We start from the raw sequence: 20,874 nt of genomic DNA on the forward strand, positions 1-20,874 counted from the left end.
ATGGCCAGGCCTGCTCCCTGGACTTCACAGGTCCTCACTGTGGCCTGGGGAGCTCAGGGTTCTGCTCAGGCTGTTGGACTCGGCAAGGAAGGTGCCACTTGGCAGAAGCTCTGCTCCCTAGACTGCAAGGGCCAGCACGTGGGAGGATCCAGCCACTGCCCTCGCCGGGCCTTTCCTGGAGCCACACTGCCCTCTGCTGGTGCCAGCAGGCATGGCGGGAGCCGCCAGGACCCCTGCTCTCCTGCTGCTGGGCGCCTTGGCTGAGCCGCCACCACTGCGCCTGGCCGGACTCTCCACCACTGGTGTCAGGGCTGCTGGGCCAGTGGCCATGGGGCAGGAGAGGACCCCAGCCCCAGCAGCTGGGAGCTCAGAGCTCAGGGACAGCCCTGAGGATGGAGGAACCGGGGCTCCTGGTTCCCAAATCCCAATTCCCAGGGGACCCAGGAGGCAGGGAGGGGGTCCTGCCACCCCCTCAGCTTCTATTCTATCTTCTGTCTCTGTCCATCTGTCCGTCCGTGTGTTTTGAGCACCCAGAACTTTAAAACCAGTTTGAGAATGACCATTCAGTGTGTGTTTATCACTGGGCTTCTGACAAGGGCCCCCCAAACCTGACAGTGCCATCCTGGAAGCTGCGCCTGACAGCACTGTGGCCACCAGAGGGCGCGTGCGGCCCGGACCTGGGCGGTGACACCCTGCGCTCCCCAGGCCGGCCAGGTGCTGAGCCCAGGGGCCACCAGCCTGGACTTCCGAATCTCCACGCCCCACACTCCAGCCCACCCCACTGTCCCCTCTGACCCTGGGACCCATTTAAGGGACAGGAAGCCCCTGCAGGACCCTTCCCACTCTGCCTCACCTTTGCCTGGCTCCACAGAGGACCCCCTTCACTGCCTCACCACATTGGGGTATGTTGGTGCCTGACTGACTCCCCAGGGAGGGCGGCCTTATGAGGACTTCAGTCAGGGCTGACGTCCCAGCGCCTGGAAGGGGCCTGGCACGGGAACTGTGGCGGGGGAAGAGGGGAGCGGAGGGGAGGGGGAGGCGTCTGCCTCTGCCCACCTTCTCTCCCAAGCTCCAGACCAGGCTCGAACTTGGAAACGGCCTGAGACCTGCAGTCGGTTTGTATTGGTGGTGTCACCTCGGCCCCCTCGAGCCTCCAGGGCCTCACCTGTGAAATGGGGCCCCAGAGGGATGGGCCACATGTGGGATGAGGGCAGCACCTGGACTTCCGGGAGCACCTGGCCACACGACCCTAGCTGACCCTCGCTTGCAAAATGGGCCTGCACCACAGGCGCCCCCGGGGCTGGGGTGGGGGTGGGTGTAACCGAGCAAGACCCTGTGGGGCCTTCCCTCCAGGGACAGACCCCTCCTCCATATCCTCTTCTGTGGCTCCTTTCTGATAACAATGGCTCGAGTGTATTTCCTGCATTTCTCAGATGCTAAATACCCCCACCCAAGGGAAGAAATTAAGTACTTGGTGACTGAGAGAACATGGCCCCCAGGCCTTCTGGCGTTGGGCTGTGTGGAGCATTGCCCGCCCGCCCCAGGTCCAGGTTGAGGGCCTGGACAGAGGGTGGCTGCAGAGGGGAGAGAGAAGGCCTGGGTGTGCAGGAGGACTGGACAGAGAGGTGACCGAGACACCAGGCTCTGGCCTGGGCAGAGGACAGTTTCCTTGTGGACTTCAGCAGTGTGCCTGTGGTCACACAGGTGGAGGTGCCCTGTGGGCAGCTGCCAGTAACAACAGTCTCGGCTAGGGTGGGGATGTGTGTTTGTGTGCAGTTTTATATAAATCTGCATACTTTCCATAATAATTCTTAGTGCACTGTATAACTATAGTATTGTTCTAACGTAGATAATTGCATCGTTTTTCTAAAGTTATAGTAACGTCAGTTATCTGCTGAAACAGTCAATGCCCCCCTTTTTATCATGAGAAAGCTGAGAATCCATGAACAGGAGAGGTTGGAGGGGGACAGCTCCCGGCAGGGCGGCCTGGAGAGAATCTTGCCTTGGCCCCGACCACTCGCCTACGCAGGACCAGAGGGATGGTTCTCCTAAGGGGAGGGGGTGCGAGGGGGTCCCCCCATGGTGAAGGGTTGAACCTGGGGTTAGCTGCCTGGTATGTCGGAAGTAGGAATAGGGTTGGGAAGGGCAGGGGCGCCTAGCAGGTCGGTCACCCCAAGTCCACCGTGAAACAAGAGGGCTCTTCATAAGGGGCCCGTCCCTCTTTAGGAAGGAAAGCCAACTGGCACTCGCAGCCTGGGGTGGACCAGCGCCAGACAGGGCCTCAGGGCTCATGGAATCCATCCCTCTGTTTCTCGGACACAAGAGGAAACCAAGGTCTGCGCAGGGCCAGAGCTAGGACTGGACCGCAGGCCTGTGTCCCCACCCTGGGGTTGCCCTGGCCCGTGGGGGGTCCTCATCAACTTGGGGGCCACACCTCTTCCTCAGCGGCCCCTCCCTGCACTTGGGGCTCCCCCATGGCCTGACCAGCTTATCCTCCCACTTGGAGACCCCCACACGCAGGAGGTTGAGCAAGAGACAGATGGCGGAGAGCAAGGCGGAGGAGGGATGGACTCACCGGAGGAGAGCACTGCCTGAGGTCAGCCAGAGGGACTCAGGCGCTCGGCCATCCGCCCTTTCCACCTCACCCGCTGCACCAGAACCGCGGGCAGAAACCCAAAGCGTTCAGCGGCTTCTCCACCTGGGTTTGGGGTTCCTGCCCCAGAAGCAGGACGTGGTCTCAGGGACTGCTCAGCCTTAGGACCTCAGAGCCTGCAGACTTGGAGCAGTAAGTGCTAGGGACACAGCCACTGCCCCCCTCCCCAGCCTGGCCTCCTTCCAAGCAGGCCAAGGGCACAGATGGTGCCGCACCTGCTCGGCTGCCCTGCAATCTGGACAGGAGAGCAGAGGCCCTGTGCCTGCTCCTGCAACAGACAAGACAGGCTGCAGGACAGGACACTCCCCACTCCCTGTCCTGAAGAAAGCATGTGGGTATGCAGGGCCCCCTCTTCCCTCCCCTCCCTCCCCAGGTGCACCAGGAGTGCAGGGGCTTGAGTCTCCACCCTGTACCAAGTAGTCACTAACCAAGTGACTGCCAACCCAGGGAGGAAGGAGGGGCTTCTGGGCAGGCGGGCAGGGATGGGCTTGGGCCCAGGTCTGCTCCTGTCCTTCCATTGTGCTAGCCCAGGGGGTCAGTAAGGACAATCAGTCTTGGGGGCTCCATCTCGACAGAGTAAACACAGCAAATGTGAACCTGCGGCGAGTGGGGGTGGGGGTGGGACGCTCTAGGGAACAGGAGCAGTCAAGGATATCGCCAGTGCAAAGGCCCTGAGGCAGGAGCTTGCCTGGTGCGCTCAGAATGAAAGAGGGAATCCACCCTGGTCCCCAGCCCAGCCCACACGCACCGCTGCCTTTCTGACAGGCGTCCTTCTGCTCCACTACTTGACCTGGCATCAGGCCTAGGACACTGCCTGAACCCCTCACCCCTCCGCTTCCGACACGTGCTGTCACTCAGCCCCAGGCCCCGCCCAGCCCCACCCCGCACTCGTGCTGTCACTCAGCCCCGGGCCCGGCCCCGCCCCACACACGTGCTGTCACTCACTCGGCCCCGCCCGCCCCCCGCACTTGTGCTGTCGCTCAGCTGAGTCCCGTCCGAGCAGGAGAGCAGGAGGCGCAGCTCCCGCCGGCCGGACACTCGGCCTGCCGCGCGCCACCGGCCCATGGACGCCGCGTTCCTCCTCGCCCTCGGGCTCCTGGCCCAGGTAAGGAACGGCGCCGCGCGGGGTTCGTCGCCCCTTGCACGGACGCACGGAGTCTTAAGAGCGGGGCGCCGTGGCCTCCGGGACCACTGGCCTGTCGGGGTGCTGGTGAGCTGAGGGGCCCGGGGACTGTCCAGGGTGATGTGTCCCAGGGGCGAGCTCTAGGGATGAGTGTAACCGCCTCTGCTGGACGGGACAGGGAGCCAAGTTGGGGGGCCGCCAGGAGGGCGCCTGGAAGGCCGGTTCTCACTCCGGAGGTGCGCCCCTCAGCCCTGCTGGAGTCTGGGGGCATTCAGTCTCGTGGGAGGGCAGAGGGGCAGCAGGAGCACCCCCAGCTGGAAAAGCCAGGAGGCTAGATTCCGTCGAGACTCCCCCACGAGCTGGTGGGTGACCCTCCTTAGTCTTGGGTGGGGTCAGAGCCCCCATGTGTCCCACCAGCAGGGGCAGCTGCAGGCTCTGCCCTCCAGGAACCCACTCTCCCTCGGGAGTGTCCTGCTCCCCGGGGAGCCCCATGCCAGCACACAGCTGCCACCCTCCACACTGCCTGCTGGTCCACAGCCCCCGGGCCCCCCCTGGTCTCTGCAGCGAGGGGTCCGGACGGGAGCAAGGAAGCACAGGGCGCCCAGCTTTCCACATGGGCGCCCCGGGGCTAGGGCCACCTGCCCTCTTACCCCAGGCAGCTGGGCAGGCGCTGGCTGGGCCCAGGAGTGGGGCGCATGGCCCTCGGGGGACCCAGCTGAGCCAGGGTCACAGGCCAGGGCCTCTAGGTTGTGCGTAACGGATGGTCTCCAGCCTCTTAGACTCGACAGGCAGTGAGCACAGGGCTTAGCGTTGGCTGCTGCTAACAGTTCCAGACCCGTCAGGCAGTGCTGGATGCTGGCAAGGAGCGCTGGGCTTCCCAGCAGAGCCCCCTAATTCCCAGACCCCCAGCTCTGGTTCTCCAGCCCAGGGTTCAGCCCCTGGCAGCTGACTGGCTGCTCTCCAGCCAGACCTGCCAGCGGCTGGCCCCTTGGGGCCCCCAGCCCCACAGCTCGGGCCACCTTCTCCCTGCCTTTGGCCCTTTCACTGCCCCCACAGAGACAGCGCCTGCTGCTCCCCACCGCCTCGACCAGCTGGCTCAGCAAGGCCGTAGCCACCCTCAGCCCAGCATAGCTGGCTGCCCATGAGCTGTATTCTCAGCCCTCTGCTGGGGGGCCACCCTGTGCAGTGGGTCCTCTAGCCACCCCTGCAGGGCCCAGAGGCCCCTACACACTCCAGTGCCCCCTCCCAACTTGCTCCAGGAGCAGCACTCCCAGCCCCTGCCCATGTACCGGGCACCGTGTTCCTGCAGACCCCACCGCTGCGTCTGGGGATGTCATGCCTTCGCCAGGCCCCATGGGGTCTCCGCTGGGGAGGGGAGTAGATCCCTCTCAGATTCCTCTGCGCCCCCCCCCCCAGGGCTGTGGCAGAATGCACCCCTCCCAGACAGCTGGAGTGTGCAGGGGACCAGCCGACAGGCCTGGCCTCATGTTCACCGGCCACCACCGAAATACACGGACCTTGCCCAGCCCTCCCCCACCCAGCTCAGCTTTCACACCCCGTCCCTCCTGTCCAGCCACACAGGCCCTGCGGCTGCCTCGTGGACACTCCTTCCTCCCCGTCAGGGGGCTTCCAAGGCAGGCCGGCCCAGGTGTCAAGGGGGCCCCTGGGGGGGGCTTGCTGACCAGACCCCACACAGACCCATCGCCTGCTTGGTGGTCCTGGACGAGCCTCACCCCGCCCCTGCCTGTGTCCCCTAAAATCTCAGCCAGGGAGCTAAGAGTGTGTCTTTTCAGACCTGGCCTTGGTCGGCGGCCCTCCCCCATGGGAGCTGGGCCTACATTGGGACCTCACCCACTGCAGGTGGTGGAGGGTAGGGGCAGAGATGAGGGGGCCAGGTCCACTGCCAGGGGCTCCGAGCCTGCACCCGGCTCCGGTCAGCCACATGGCTGAACTCACATTTGTGTGCATGGACGTCCCTCCAACACTGCTTCCAGGCTTGGGTTTCTCAGATTCTGGGAAGCAGGAGGGAGGCCTGGAGCCTGCTGGAACGTGGGTGGGGTCTGCTCGAACCAGGGGAGAGGCTGAAGTGCACTGTGGGCAAAGACCCTGGCCTGACCTCCCACAGCTTCCCAGGCCAGAGCCCCTTCCCCCGCCCCAAGCTGGAATCCAGGCCACCCCGTTCCTGGATGGCCTGGCGGGCATCAGGCATGCCAGGAATGGGCCCAGCTGTCCGACTGCAGCTCCCTGGAGCCCCTTCCAGCTGTCGCAAGCTTCAGAGGAGGGGCGAGGATGGTGAGGCAGAGGGATTGCTGTGTGCTCTGGCCGCACCCCTGCCCGCCCACTGGGCGACCACCGTGCTCCCTGCTGCCCTGCTCGCCTTGGACAGCAGTCCAGGATCCGGCTCTGCTCCGCCGCCCCGGTTGCTGTCACACTAACGCGGGCTAATTCCCGTGCCTGTTCTGGAGGAGACCAGGCACGTCTGCTGTGGGGCCGTCCAGTTCCGGGTACTTTCCCACATTGCCCCAGGGGTCTTCGCACCTTGTAAAGCCCCCAGGAGTGTGGCTGTGGCCCGTCTACCTCCCAGAGGCCACGTGGCTCACCAGGGCCCCAAAACCCCTTCCCTGAGCCCCTGCAGCCTCCACGTTACACAACGTGTGCCCTGTTGCGCCCAGCAGGGTCGTAGAAGTTGCTCCCTCACCCTTTAGGCACCCGGGACGCATGTGGGTCCCCTGCCCACCATTCACAGGGCCACAGGAGACAGAAGTCCCTTCCCACCTGGCCTCCCTGGCCACCAGCATCCCTACCCAGGACAGGTGGGCATCCAGCCTTCCTCCCAGGCTCCAGGGAGACAGGCCCTGCCTTACAATTCTTTGTTCTGGTCCCACCCTGGGCTCATGCAGAGAAGCAGAGAGCCCTGTGGGCTGCCCCCAGGCCCCCAGGCAGGACGGACCCCTGCAGAGGGAAGGGGTAGCTGGCAGGCCTCTCCAGGGTTCAGGGACTTCCTCTCCATCACTTCTGAACAGAGTGGGTGTAGGGATGCGCCCACCACGGGCCCCGGTGCCATCCCCCATGCAGAGCCTCCGAAGGTGGGGTGACCTCCCTGTGGGGTGTGAGTGAGGTCAGGGCTCTGTAGCACTGAAACCCCACTGTGAGCCCTGTGCCTGCCTGGTGTCCCTCTTGGGGGTTCTGGGGTCGCCTGGGAGTTCTGTGTTAGTAGGGCTGGGGTAAGCTTGTGGCCTCCCTGTTTGCCGACCCTGGTTGATTCTTCTGATGAGTCAAATTTGAAAGCCTGGGCCTGTCGCTCTGCCCCTCAAACAGGGAGGAGGTGAGATCACAGAGCCAAGGAGATCAGAACTTCCCTGAGGTCGGAGAGGCCTCCAGAAGGAGGCCTTGTGGGAGGAGAGGAGGCGGCCAGCTGCTCAGGGTCAGACCTGGCCCTTGGCAGCCAGGGTCCGGGGCGGGAGACGCCGTCCCTGCCCTGTGGTGGGTCTGTGAGGTGCTCACCGCGCAGCCTGGCCCCACGCGCCCCACATGAGGGCGGAGCTGTCTGACTCGGCAGCTGTGGGGCGGGGGGCCGGGGCTGGGGGCCCTCAGGCCCTCAGGCTCTTGGCTGAGAGCAGGGCCAAGGGTGAGTGTGAGGGTGCCGCCGAGCACGCGAGGAGGGCCATGGGACCGTGACCCGCTGGTTCTGCCCAAGGAGGGCGGACAGGGAGGGCCATGGGACCGTGACCCGCTGGTTCTGCCCAAGGAGGGCGGACAGGGAGGGACATGGGACCGTGACCCGCTGGTTCTGCCCAAGGAGGGCGGACAGGGAGGGCCATGGGACCGTGACCCGCTGGTTCTGCCCAAGGAGGGCGGACAGGGAGGGACATGGGACCGTGACCCGCTGGTTCTGCCCAAGGAGGGCGGACAGGGAGGGACATGGGACCGTGACCCGCTGGTTCTGCCCAAGGAGGGCGGACAGGGAGGGACATGGGACCGTGACCCGCTGGTTCTGCCCAAGGAGGGCGGACAGGGAGGGACATGGGACTGTGACCCGCTGGTTCTGCCCAAAGAGGGCGGACAGGGAGGGCGGATCGCGCCTGTGAGCTCTTGTCGGCTCAGGCAGCCTTCATGTTTCTGCCCGCGAGCTGGGGTCTGCGAGCTGGCTTTGTCCACGTGGCACCCAGTGTCCTGAGATTTCCAGGCAGCTCCCAGGCACCCCCAGCCACCCACGTCTTCTGGGAGGGGGGTAGTGGGAGGACAGAGGACAAAAAGGATTGTCCCCACGAGCCGGAAGTTGGCAGCCACCCAGCCCAGCCTCCCCACCCACTGCAGCCTCTGATCTGGGCAAGGGGCCCCTGCCAAGGCTCTGTGGCTTCTGCTGACCCTGTGAACTCGGGCTGCAGAGAGTCTGGGACCTGGGACTCCCAGGCTCTGCCTCTGCCACATGGCCCTGTGCCAAGCTGGTGGGCGTCCTGGAGTGTCAGCCAAGGCCGCTGGCAGGGAGGGGGCAGCCAGGGCTCTGGTGGGCTGCAGGGGCGTAGGGGCCGGCCCAGAGGTGGGCAAAGCAGTGTGTCCCTTGTGTCCCTCCCAGAGCCTGAGGTTAAGGGGCATCTACAGACTGTCCTCCACCCCTCCCCAGGCCCAGCCCCACCACCCCCACCGAGGTCAGGGTGTTGTCACTGAGGGTCACAGAGGTGCTCCCCCTACGATGGGGTTTGGCCATGGCTGGCCTGCGCCCCCTGCTCTGCTGCTCTCTGGGGGCTGTGAGGGCCGAGAGGGGCTGGGCAGGGGGCCGGGGCAGAGATGGCAGGGGAGAATGCCAAGTTCAGGGCTGCCCCACGATGCCCAGGAGACAGATGCTGTCTGCACGAGCGCTGTGACAGTCAGGCATGTCCCAGCTTGGCGGGGCCTCCACGCTGACCTGGAAGTGCTGTGCTGGGGTTCCTGGTGGGACGCCAGCTGCCTAGGCAGGCTTGGAGGTGGGCGTTGCCATCTGTCGGGCTGTGCGGAGGTTTGGGGCCTGGGGAACCACCACATCCTTTCTCCAAACCAGGCTTTCTACTACCTGGACCCCAGGCCCCGGGCATAGCAGGGGAGGTGGCAGGACGAAGGACTGGGGAGGTGGTCTGGGGCCACCAGGGGAGGCCGGCTTTCGTTTAGGTGTTACTGCAAAGTGTCCGAGGCCCCACATGGCCGGCCCTGAGCACAGAGAACACCCAGGCTGTGGAGGAGGGTGCAGGGAAGAGGTTGCCCAGAACAGCGTCTCCTCTCTCCCCTTCCCCCCCACAAGCAGCCCCCATTCACTAGGCACCACTTCCTCCTTCTCTGAGGCCACCAGCGACCCCGCGCCAGGCTTGGCCTCTCCATGGACTGCGACTGCATGGAGTGGCAGTGAAAGCTGAGCCGGTGGCAGGATCAAGTGGCTGGGGGGCGGGTGGAGGGGTCGAGGAGGGGAAGAGCCGGCAGGGGGCTGGGTGGGGGCACACAGCTCCCAGGGCCGATCCTGGAGCCCAGGGGGCCAGGAGAGGTTCTGGGCAGCATGTCTCCTCTGCCTTGGGTGGCGGATAGGGAGAGGGGTTGGGGGGTGGGGTGGGCAGGGCAGGGGCAGCTGCACACGCAGGCAGTGGGGTCCTGCTCGCCAGGAGGGTGCGTCACCCACCTTCTCCTGTAGCCAAACCAGCCAGGTCCCAGCAGTGCCCTCTGCCTGCTCCCTGCCCCGACAGCCAGGCTCTGTGCCCCTCTCCCTGAGAGCTGCACCAACCTCAGCCCTTCTCGTGACTTGGGGAGCATAGAGGGCCCCCAGTACGTGCCCAGCCACCATAGGGCCTGAGCCCACACTTGGGCCAGCCACTGCCCAACCCAGGAACCGGCTACAGAGACCGCGTACTTAAACCAGGGCCATCCCGGGAATCTCTGGGTGTTTGTTGGGGTGCTCCCAGCCCTGCCCTCGGTTTGGCAGGTGGGTTCCTTCTCTGAGCCTCAGTTTCCCCATTTTGCAGTGGGGGAGCCCAGCTGACGGTGGGTCTGGGGAGAGTTTCAGCACCACAGGTGCCCTGCCTCCTACTGCACCCACGCTGCTTCCTGGTCCTGGTTCTGAGTCCAGAGCTCAGTGGGTGGTGACGGGGGGCCTGGGGTGTGTCTGCATGTCCCTGCCCACCACGGGAGATTTGGGGAGCAGGGCTGCCACACCCTCCATTGCACCTCTGCAGCCCACAGGCCCCAGTGTTGGACTTTAGAGGGCACTGCACGTGGGGCAACCTTGTCCCCAGGGCACGTGGGGCTGGAGGGAGGAGGTGCCCGAGGGCCCCAGGTTCCAGGAGCCACAGTGTCGGGGTTGCACCTGGTTCCTCAGTTGCGGGACAGCCCGGGCTGGGGCGGGCATGGCTCCCGGGGCCCGGGGTGGCTGCTGACCGTCCAGAACACTCCATGCTGCCCCTTCCTTCCGACCTCCTCTGCCTGTCAGCTTCAAGACTGCAGCCCACCTGCCCCACCCAGCCCCTGGGGCAGCTGCCCTGGTCCCAGCTCACCCTCCATGGGCCCGGTGAACTCCCCCGCCTGGCCCAGGAGGCCTGCAGTGTGGACGGCTGCTCCTCCGTTCTCTGCGCCTCTTCAGACAAAAGCATTGGCCCAGTTGACCTCTACCAACCCTCAAGAATTCAGTCCCTGAGGAGAGCTGGGGTGGCCATGTGTCGCCCCCCCCACCCCGGCCCCGCCGCTGGAGATCAGCCCTGTGGGAGGAGGGAGGGTCCCCAGAGCACCCGCCTCTTTTGCCTGCCCCTACCCCATTATCCACACTCCACCCACGAAGGGTCAGGGCGGGGATGGGGGTGCCCAGCTGTTGTTCCCAGCAGCTGCCTCACTCACCAACCTCCCCCCCCCCCCCCCCCCCCCCCCCCCCCGCCATCGCAGGCCGCCTCTCCCAGCCCCAGGCTCTCGGGGGCGGGACGGGGCGGGGGAGGGGCGCTCTGGGCCCGCGCTGCGCTGGCTGATGGCAGCTTGTCTTTCTTGCAGAGCTTGTGCCAGTCACTGGGGGTCCCCGGGCTGGGCAGGCCCCGCACCCTGTACCCCTGGCGCCGAGCCCCCACACTGGGCCGCGTGCGCAGAGCCTGGGTCATCCCTCCCATCAGCGTGTCCGAGAACCACAAGCGCCTGCCCTTCCCCCTGGTGCAGGTGAGGGGCCGTGGGCGGGGCGGGGCGGCCCCTGGCAGAGCAGAGCCTGGAGCGTCCCTGGTGGCCCAGAAGGTGTGAGCTTTAGGACAGGACACCCTTGGGGCCACAGGCGGAGTGACGCCATCCCAGCTGGCCCAGGGGCAAGGGCTGCGGAGAGGGCGCGAACCCAGCCCGTGTCCTGCCCCACAGATCAAGTCGGACAAGCAGCAGCCGGGCAGTGTCATCTACAGCATCCAGGGGCCTGGCGTGGACGAGGAGCCCCGGGGCGTCTTCTCCATAGACAAGTTCACAGGGAAGGTGTCCCTGAACGCCGTGCTGGACCGGGAGAAGACAGACCGCTTCCGGGTGGGCCCTCCCCTCCCTCTGGCCTCTCCCCTCCCCTCCCCTACCTGACTCCCGTTCCCCTGGGGGCTGGTGGCCACATGCTCCTCCAGTGAGACCCAGTGTCCTTCCCTGGGGGGTGGCAGGATTTGGGAGGCGGGTGTTCAGGGTCATATGACCATCTGGCAGAAGAGCCGCCCTGGTTGGGCAGCCAGCAGGGGTGGGCGTCAGCCCTCCCAGGAAAGCACCGCTGGATGCAGGTGGAGCTCCCTTCAGCCACAGCCTGTGCTCCCCTGAGCCTGCTGTGCTTGGTGGGGGTGGTGCTGAAGGGTCCCACGGTGTTGGCCCCAATCCCAGCAGCAGCTGCCCGTGACTGTCCAGGTGGGACGCAGGGAGGCAGCCTGGGGCCTGCGGTTGGAGGGCTTGGGATTGTGGGGCCAGGGAGAGGGGTAGCAGGGAGGGCAGTAAGAGCTGGGTGAGCAGGAGGCCAAGGAGGGGAGCCCGAAGCTCACCTGAGTCCCCACAGAGGGGCCCCCCCTAAAATGTTTTGAACCTGCCCAGGGAGGGGGCTTCAGCCTTGTCTTTCGATCCGCTCTAAATCTTCCTCAGACTCTAGGAACCAGCTCTTGGTTCCCTTACGCAGAGAGTTAGCGTGTCTTCCCAGGAAAGGGTGTCATACCCATTCTTCAGAGGGATGAGAGGGGGTTTCATTTAACATTTCACATGTACAGAGAAATAAAATACACTTCAAGAGGAGCCAAAAGCGGATACAGAAAAAGGGAGCAAGACCTGAGCACTAGGGAGAGCATGATTCACTCGCACTTGAAATGTAGCTGTGAGCTCCCTGGTGGCCACAGCAAGAGAGGAAGTGTGGTGGCCGCCCTGCCTGCTAGGAGGAAGCAGGTGCCTCTTGGTGGGGGGGGCTGTGTCTGCTCAGCACTTTCCCCACCCTATGCAGCTCCTCACATGTTCCAGTCAGTGTTTCCAGCAGGACACAGATTCCCTGCTCCCTGTCCCTTTTGCCCTTGTGTGAGCTACCGAAAACTGGGGCCACAGTGCAGCCCTTGTTCTCTGCTTGACCAGCTCAGGGCCTTTGCTCTGGACCTGGGAGGGTCCACCCTGGAGGAGCCCACAGACCTGGAGATTGTGGTTGTGGACCAGAACGACAACAGACCGGTCTTCCGGCAGGAGGTGTTCACTGGCCACGTGCTGGAGGGCGCTGCCCCAGGTGAGGTGGGAGCCCGGTCCCCGCACCCCCTGGATCCTGGCGGGGGAGGGAGCTTCTGCAGACGTGCACTTGGTAGGTCAGAGGTCCAGCATTTCCCTCCAGCAAGAACTTCCCAGGCCCATCCCTAGGTCCATCAGAGAGTCTGAAAATGGGTAAACAGCCTCCAGGACCGAGGGAATTTGACTCAGGTCACTTCCCCTTTCAATACAAATCTCACCCCCCCCCCCACATCTTCCAGAATGCAGAGAGGATTTGTGGATGGTGAATCCCCTCCTCCCCTTTCTTCCTTCCCCCTCTTCTCCTCCTTCTAAATTGAGGTGTAATTTATTTAACATACAGTTAACCATTTTAAGATGAACTTCAGCACATTCACAGTGTTGTGCACCAACACCTCCCTCTAAAAACCATCTTCATCCCCCAGAAGGAGACCCCGTACCCATCGCCAGACGCTCCCTCTCTGTGCTCAATTCTACATTTCGATTACAAAAAGCTCAAAACCTTCTGTGCCTTAGGAATCATCACAAGACAGTCTCGCTTGCCTGACTCTGTTCCAGGCAGACATACTCATTCCAGACAGGGACCCTCTGCCCCCTCCCCACCCTGGTCCCAGGGGTCCTGGTCAAATCTCACAGTCTTGTGCCGCAGAGACTTGCCTCTCCTTGGCCATACGTGTTAATTTTATTTCATCCTATTTTTGTTTTTTTTAAGACTCAAAATGACAATACTTTTTACTTTTAATTTTTTTATCTTGACGTAATTTCAGACTCACAGAAAAGTTGGCAAAAATCCCTGTACACCTTTCACAGAGATACGATGTTTATCCCGTTCACGTTAACCATTTTCCTTTTCCCCCCACCTTCTTCTCTGGACGGCGGGGGTTGCACACACTGAAGTGACTCCGTGTAACCATCGGAGCCAGGAAGTCAGCGTTGACACATAGTAGCGCCTCATCTAAGACCTTGCTCGGTTTCCCTCGCCCAGTAAGGCCTTTGCAGCAGAGGAGGTCCTGCCTCTGTCCAGTCCCCACCTCTCTTCTGCATATTGCCCACCTCCTCCTTTACAGCCCCGACACACTGAGCACAGTGTTTTCAGTTCTGCTGGGTGGAAGCCCCGGCGTCTGGCTGGCTGTAGGTCTGGTTCTGCTGGCCGTTTGGTGGCTGAGGGTGGGTTATTCCTTTTTCTCTCTCTTCTGTGTGTAAGAGAACAGGACGGGCTGGGTGGAGACTGGCTGCCGGGAGTGTGGGGTGGCCCGCTGTTGGGAGGCTGGACCATCTCGTGGGTGGTTGGGCCGCTGCTTTCGTGCAGCTCCCAGGGGCCCCTCCCAGGGCCACTACCCTTGCCCCGCATGTGCTGGGGCTCCCGGGGTACGTGGGGGCGGGAGGTCTCGGTCGTGGGTGGTTCCTGTGCCCCAAGCCTCTGGGGGTCCCTGCTCCTCCCCCAAAGGCAAACCCCTCCCCTGTCCCACCTGCTCAGTAGTCCCGTCTCCACCTGCGGCGTGGACCCTCCGGAGGACCAATGGCTCCTCCCAAATCCAGGCAGACCCCTAGACCCGAGCTGGGGTGCCCCCTCTCTGGTAGTGAGGGCCCGGCTCCCTCACCCCAGGAGTTTGCTCAGTTGCTCATTCATGGAGTACGTGTGATGTGCTTCCGGAATGCTCACCCGCACCCTGGGAAAAGTGCCTGTTCAGAGAGTTCTTCTTGGCTTTCCCCTGGGGTCCAGTATTGTGCCAGGAGTCACCTGGTTGGTAGCTTCTCAGGCTGGGCTGGCGACTTGATTTTCTGCCAATTATCAGACCCCAGTGGGACACTCCGGGGGGCCCGGGAGGGCTGGGATGAGCCCAGCCACAGGTAAGGGCGCCCAGCTACCGGGGCTGCTCCCCAGGTGGCCCGAGGCCAGTCCACCTCACTGGGTTAACTTTAGTAACCTGAGCTAGGGGTGCCAGGCCTGAATCGCAGCAGGAGGGAACCAGGTGTGGGCACGGGTTCTGAGATTTGGCGCCCCATTACCCCAGGGCACAGGTGCGACCCTGGGTGCTGTGTGTCTCTGCAGGTGGGGCTGAGGGCCGCCCACCCTGTCTCCCCAGGGGCTGGGGTTCAGGGCAGCCCCAGGTCCCCCAGCAGGCTCTCGGCCCCATCGGGCCGTCTGGGTGTCTGGTGGGAGGCCGTGTCAGCGTGTGTGTCGCACACCCCGCTTCCGTTCCCACAAGCAGCACGAGTCTGGACACTCAGACATTCGCGTCAGCACAGTCTGGATGGGGTCCTGGGCCTGGCACCAGTGGGCCACGTGCCCTGGAGTTGGGGGTTGGCACCCATGGGCGTTGCCGCACACATCCGCACCCTTCCCAGGCACCTACGTGACCAGAGCTGAGGCCACGGACGCGGATGACCCAGAGACCGACAACGCAGCCCTGCGGTTCTCCATCCTGGAGCAGGGTGGCCCCCAGCTCTTCAGCATTGACCCCTACACGGGGGAGATCCGCACCGTGCAAGTGGGCCTGGACCGCGAGGTGAGGCCCCCGCGGCTCTGCCCTGATAGCTGGGGCAGGGCAGCCGGTGTCCACCAGGCAGGCCCACGGCGGGGAGGGGGCCCGATCCCATGGCCCTGGGCTCCAGGCAGACCCAGCTTGAGACACCCCTGCCTCCCCCAAAGGCAGGCCCCTCCCCCGTCGGTTGTGTGGTTGGATCCAAGATGGTGTGAGGGGCCCTCGGTGTGTTTTCTGCCAAAAACCTCTCCCACCCCGTTGCCTGCAACGCAGTTGGGTCCCTGGCCTGGGGTGGGGCCCTCACCTCTTGGACCTGTGGAGAAGAGCTGCTGTCTGGCCGTCCCTGCCTGCTCTTCCTCTGTGGGGCCCCTGTAGCCCTCACTGCTGGCCTTCTGTGTGGCTTCAGCTCCTCTGGGAAGCCCTCCTTGGTTTCCCCATGGCCACCCGTGCGCTCCGTCTGGTCACTGGCTGTGTTAGGTGGCATTTGTCCCCTCCCTCTGCCACTGCACCGGCTTCCCAGGCAGGGACCCAGCATCCCACATGCAGAAGGCGCCCTGTAAGTGCTTACCCGACTTGGCAATTGACCTTTTGCCCCCGCATGGGCCAGGGCAGAGTCTGGGGTCAACAGTTGTTGACTCTGGCCGACCCCAAGAGACCAGGTAGCGTGTTTTGTCCCAGACTTTGGGAGCAGGGCAGGTGCTTGGAGCCACCTGGGGCCTTGACGCCAAGGGCTCCCCGCCAGGGCTGAGCTTGCGGGTGGCCAGCCTGGCCTGCCAACCAGCCCTGGCCCCGTGCTCCCCTGGGGTCTCCTTACCCCTGTCACTGTGCCCCCAGGTGGTCGCCGTGTACAATCTGACCCTGCAGGTGGCAGACATGTCTGGAGAGGGCCTCACCGCCACCGCCTCAGCCCTCATCACACTCGAGGACGTCAATGACAACGCGCCAGAGTTCACGAGGGACGAGGTGCCGCCGCTCAGGGCTGCCCTTCCCCGGGGCTCCTGGGGGGGGGTAGCTGGGGGCTCCTGGGGATGGTGCAGGAGCCGCAGTCAGAGGCCAGCCGAGGGGGGCACTTGCAAGCCTGTGAACAGTCAGGAGCTGGGGGTCCTGGGGAGAAGCCGCCCGAGGCCCCTCTGCAGCCCTTGGGGCGGGAAACAGACTCCCCAAGCTCTCCCACGTGGGAGGGAGCAGCTGGCCCTGCCCTCGGGGGAGACGGCTCCTCCGAGGGAGCTCCCTCGGGGGCAGTGGACCTGGATGACTCCCCGAGGGTGGGAGCCCCCAGGGCCCCGTGGGTAACACGCTGGCCCCGCAGTTCTTTGTGGAGGCCACCGAGGCCGTCAGCGCAGTGGACGTGGGGCGGCTCGCAGTGGAGGACCGGGACCTGCCAGGCTCCCCAAATTGGGTGGCCAGGTTCACCATCCTGGAGGGCGACCCTGACAGGCAGTTCACCATCCGCACAGACCCCAAGACCAACGAGGGCGTGCTGTCCGTGGTGAAGGTGAGTGGGTTGCACGCCCTGCCCCCAGCCGGGGTCTCACTGCCACCACCGAGCTGGGGAAGGTGGGTCTCCTCACACCCTTGGACCCCTGTTTGGACCCTCTGTGTCCTCAGGAAGAGCCGAGGAAGGGGATGGAGCCAAGAGGGCCAGGAGCTGGGACTGCAGGCTCGGGCCACAGGCAACAGGGCTGAAAGGGGGCAACCCCACGAGCCTGTGTGTTATTTCCAGCCTCTTCCACCTGACATGTGTGATCTCCATGCACAATTACAGACCCACCATGTCGGCCAGACCTGAAGCCAGAGACAAAACCAGCAGGAGACACGTGTGCACACGTGGACACACACGCAGGCGCACACACGCTCACACACAGAGAGATGGAGGTTTAGGCTTTGAAACATAAAGAGCTTTATTGCAAGAGCCTGGCTCATGCCAGCCACTGTGAGCCTGGCCGGGCGAGTGTGGAGGCCGAAGGGTTGGGACAGGCTGGAAACCCAGGAACCTGGAGGCAGTGTTCCTCCTCAGGGAAGTCTCAGCTTTGCTCTTAAAGACTTTCAGCCACAGATGAAACCCACCCAGGCTGTCCAAAGTAATCTTCTTTATTTAAAGTCAGCTGATGTAGAGGTTAATTTAACCACATCTACCAAATACCTTCTTCTCAACACCTAGATGTGTGTGTGCTTGAGTCACTGAGGAGGACAGCCTGGCCGCGTGATATAAAACTGACCACACAACAAACTCATTCTGAGTGATGGGCTTGTGTTTGGTCATTTTTGCATGACTCTTTGTGCCTTTCTGTCCTGCTTAACTTTTATTTTTCCAAAGTTTACAAGGAGAAGGGGCATAGGGGCTCAGAGGATGCACCGGGGTGGCAGCACCACCAGGGGAGCCTCTCCAGCGCCCGCCTGCCTCCTGTGTCCCAGACGCGAGGCACTCCAGGGTCCTGAGCACTCTGCCCCTCCCCACAGCCCCTGGACTACGAGCGTCGTGAGCGGTATGACCTCAGAGTGGCGGTGCAGAATGAGGCGCCCCTGCAGGCCACTGCCCCCTGGGCCGAGCGGGGCCAGGCCAGGGTCAGCGTGCAGGTGCGGGACGTCAACGAGGCGCCCGTGTTCCAGGAGAACCCGCTGCGGACCAGCCTGGCTGAGGGCGCAGCGCCAGGAACCCCCGTGGCCACCTTCTCTGCCCGAGACCCTGACACACAGCAGCTGCAGAGGCTCAGGTAGGGGCCGCAGGCATGAGCAGAGGGAACTGAGTCCCAGGCCTCCATCTCCTGGTCATGGCAGGAGCACCGCTAAGGGAGCCTGGACCTGTGCCCCGAGGGTTCCCGTGGGGCCCTGGACGGAGGGTGGAGGACTCATGAGTGTGGGTCACTGAGGGTCCAGGGGCTCTCAGTGCTGTCCTGCATGTGTGTGTTCACGTGACCTGGCTCCCTAGGGCAGGGCTAGGTCCAGCTGGCACACACTGACATAGCCACGGTCTGTGTTGGCCAGCCTCTCAGTGTCTCGCCCTGTCCGTTCTGGGGAGCTGTTGCTCCCATGGGAGTGGCTTTAATACCTTGGGTTTTACCCACTGCCTCGGCCCTGTGTGTCCGAGTCAGTCTCCATGGAATGCTGGCTGTCGCTCCGTGACCATGGGGCCCTGAGCAGCTCACCCGTCCTTCCTGGGCCTCAGTTTCTTAATCTGTTGATTGGGAAGGAAACACCAGCTTAAGGCTGTCCTCAAAGGCGTGTGTGTGTGTCTACGTGTGACCACACTTCTGGGGTCCCTCCTGGGCCCAGGGCCACCCCACGCCCTCCTTCCCTCCTCTCCAACAGCTACTCCAAGGACTACGACCCTGAGGACTGGCTGCAAGTGGACGGGGCCACCGGCCAGGTCCAGACCCAGCGTGTGCTCAGCCCCGCTTCGCCCTTCCTCAAGGACGGCTGGTACAGGGCCATCATCCTGGCCCAAGACGATGGTGAGCACCAAGCCCAGCCTGGGCTCCCTGGCTCCCTGACCGCAGCTGGGGCCCTGCTTCTGCCTAGGGACTGAGAGCCTGGCACTCCACTGAACAGACTGACAGGGTGGGCGGGGCTCCATAGGTCTCGGAGCCCACCAGCCTCTCCTGCCTGCAGCCTCCCCACCCAGCACGGCCACTGGCACCCTGTCCATTGAGATCCTGGAGGTCAATGACCACGCCCCTGAGCTGTCCCCACCGTGGGGCAGCCTGTGCAGCGCACCTGACCAGGGCTCTGGTCTTCTCCTGGGAGCCATGGATGAGGACCTGCCCCCCCACGGGGCCCCCTTCCACTTCCAGCTGAGCCCCAGGATCCCAGAGCTGGCTCGGAACTGGAGCCTCAGCCAGGTTAATGGTGAGCGCCCCTACACCCCTGGGGTCGGAGGCCTGGAACCTGGGGCGGAGGTCACTCAATACCATGGTCCCGCTGCCTCCCTCTGCAGGCCAGGCAGGGGTCAGTCATTACATTCGGTGGGTGGATGGGAAACCCAAGCCCAGCATCTCAGGATCTCCACCCTTCAGGCTGCCAAGGGGCGCAGAGTGGGCTCGCGAGGTGGGTCAGCAGCGGACACAGTGCCCCTGCCCCCACAACCGTGCGCTGACCCAGGTGCCCTCCGCAGTTAGCCACGCACGCCTGCGGCTGCGGCACCAGGTCCAAGAGGGGTTGCACCGCCTCAGCCTGCTGCTCCGAGACTCAGGACAGCCACCCCAGCAGCGCGAGCAGGCCCTGAACGTGACCGTGTGCCGCTGCGGTCCAGACGGCGCCTGCCTGCCAGGGGCCGCAGCGCTGCGGGTGGGCGGTGCGGGCCTCAGCCTGGGCGCCCTGGTCATCGTGCTGGCCAGCGTCATCCTGCTGCTCTGTGAGTGCCCCGCGCCTGCAGACCCCGCCCCCGCGCCCCGCCCCCATGGTCTATGCCCACTCCCACCGCCGACCTCCACCCTGTGCCTCTCCGCCCAGTGCTCGCCCTGCTGGTGGCCCTCCTGACACGGTCCCGGCAGCAGTCGTGGGACAAGGGACTCCTGCACGGGCTGCAGGACGACCTCCGGGACAACATCCTCAACTATGATGAGCAGGGGGGCGGGGAGGAGGACCAGGTGAGGGGCGGGGAGGGGGACCAAGGTGAGGGGCGGGGTAGGGCGGGTTACAGGCACCGAGTGGTGGGAGGGAGCCCCGAGGGGCCCCAGATGGCCTGCGGCCTCCTCGCAGGCCGCCCCAGGAAGGTGCCCGCGGACGAAACGCCAACTGGTGACAGATGTGGCTGAATCCCCGCGTGCTGTTCCTCCGCAGGACGCCTATGACATGGACCAGCTACGCCACCCGGCAGAGCTGGTGGCCCTGAGCACCCCCCTGGGACGGCCACCACTGCGCAGAGATGCCCCATTCGGCAGAGCGCACCCCCAGGCCGCCCGCACGCTGCCCACCAGCCCCTCCGACATCGCTGACTTCATCAACGAGGTAGGTGCCCTGCGGTAGGGGTGAGGGGCTGGAAGGGCAGGGCATGGGCACCACACCCCACACCCCCACCCAGACTCAGGCATCTGCCCTGGGGCTGGACCAGGGGTGAGGAGGGTGGGCAGCTGGACATGGGTGAGGGGGCTTGGAGGGTAGTGTTTCTAGCCTGAGGAAGGGAACCTTCCCTCTATGCCCCCGTCTTGGGCAGGAGCCACTGCCCTCGAGCTCTGGGCTGCTTTGCAGGACCCTGTCCCCCTTACACACGCGCACTGGCTGGCGGCTGGCATGAGCTGGTCCTGAGCCCTGAGGCCTTCCCGCAGGGCCTGGAGGCTGCAGACAGTGACCCCAGTGTCCCACCCTACGACACGGCTCTCATCTTTGACTACGAGGGCGACGGCTCCGAGGCAGGGACGCTGAGCTCCATCCTGTCCAGCCTGGGCGACGGTGATCAGGACTACAGCTGCCTCTGGGACTGGGGCCCGCGCTTCGCCCGGCTGGCTGATTTGTATGGGCCCCCGTGAGGGCAGACAGGGGAGGGGCTTTCTGGTGGGGCCCTGGACACAGAAGGCAGACCACAGGACCCAACTGGATACCCCACACTTGGCTGTATGGCTGAGAGGCCCAGCTGACCTCCCCGGAGGTGGACAGAGGGCACTGGGCCCCACCCAGGGGCTTGGTCAGCCTGGTTCCCGCAGGGGAGGTCAGAACCCAGAGCCCAGAGTGGAGTGGCCAGAAGGCAGTGCCCCTCTGCCCGGTCAGTGGCCCCCAGGGGTATCAGAGGCTCCCATCCCGGGAGCTCGGCCTCCCACCCACGTGGACCTCATCTCTGCAGGGAAGGAAGCAGCCCTCCGGCAAATGTGAATTAAAGACATGCTAGTCTCTCCAGCGTGCACGGTGACCAGCAGGGCCTCCGTCCACCTCAGTCCCTTCAGGCCTGCAGCTGTGGGCTGGCCCCAGGCTGCCCCCAA

General features: G+C 64.3%; 1 protein-coding gene across 3 annotated transcripts; it reads left to right on the forward strand.

The window, feature by feature from the left end:
- The first annotated feature begins 3,494 nt into the window (after nt 1–3,494).
- On the forward strand, nt 3,495–20,791 carry CDH15 (cadherin 15). Of its 3 annotated transcripts, none has more exons than XM_032464620.1 (14): nt 3,495–3,758; nt 10,773–10,931; nt 11,121–11,276; nt 12,336–12,480; nt 14,826–14,986; nt 15,797–15,925; nt 16,272–16,457; nt 17,423–17,676; nt 18,272–18,414; nt 18,572–18,808; nt 19,074–19,313; nt 19,412–19,548; nt 19,742–19,909; nt 20,227–20,791. In XM_032464620.1, the coding sequence occupies exons 1-14, from the start codon at nt 3,717–3,719 to the stop codon at nt 20,425–20,427; spliced, it is 2,358 nt and encodes a 785-aa protein (XP_032320511.1). In that variant the 5' UTR covers nt 3,495–3,716; the 3' UTR covers nt 20,428–20,791. The 3 variants fall into 3 exon arrangements, with proteins under 3 accessions (XP_032320511.1, XP_032320510.1, XP_032320512.1); XM_032464619.1 differs by having other exon boundaries at nt 3,632–3,758; nt 18,539–18,808; XM_032464621.1 differs by lacking the exon at nt 10,773–10,931 and having other exon boundaries at nt 3,632–3,758; nt 18,539–18,808.
- The last annotated feature ends 83 nt before the right edge of the window (nt 20,792–20,874 follow it).

Source organism: Camelus ferus, chromosome 21 (genome assembly GCF_009834535.1).
Source record: "Camelus ferus isolate YT-003-E chromosome 21, BCGSAC_Cfer_1.0, whole genome shotgun sequence".
In the NCBI taxonomy this organism is placed as follows: Eukaryota; Metazoa; Chordata; class Mammalia; order Artiodactyla; family Camelidae; genus Camelus; species Camelus ferus.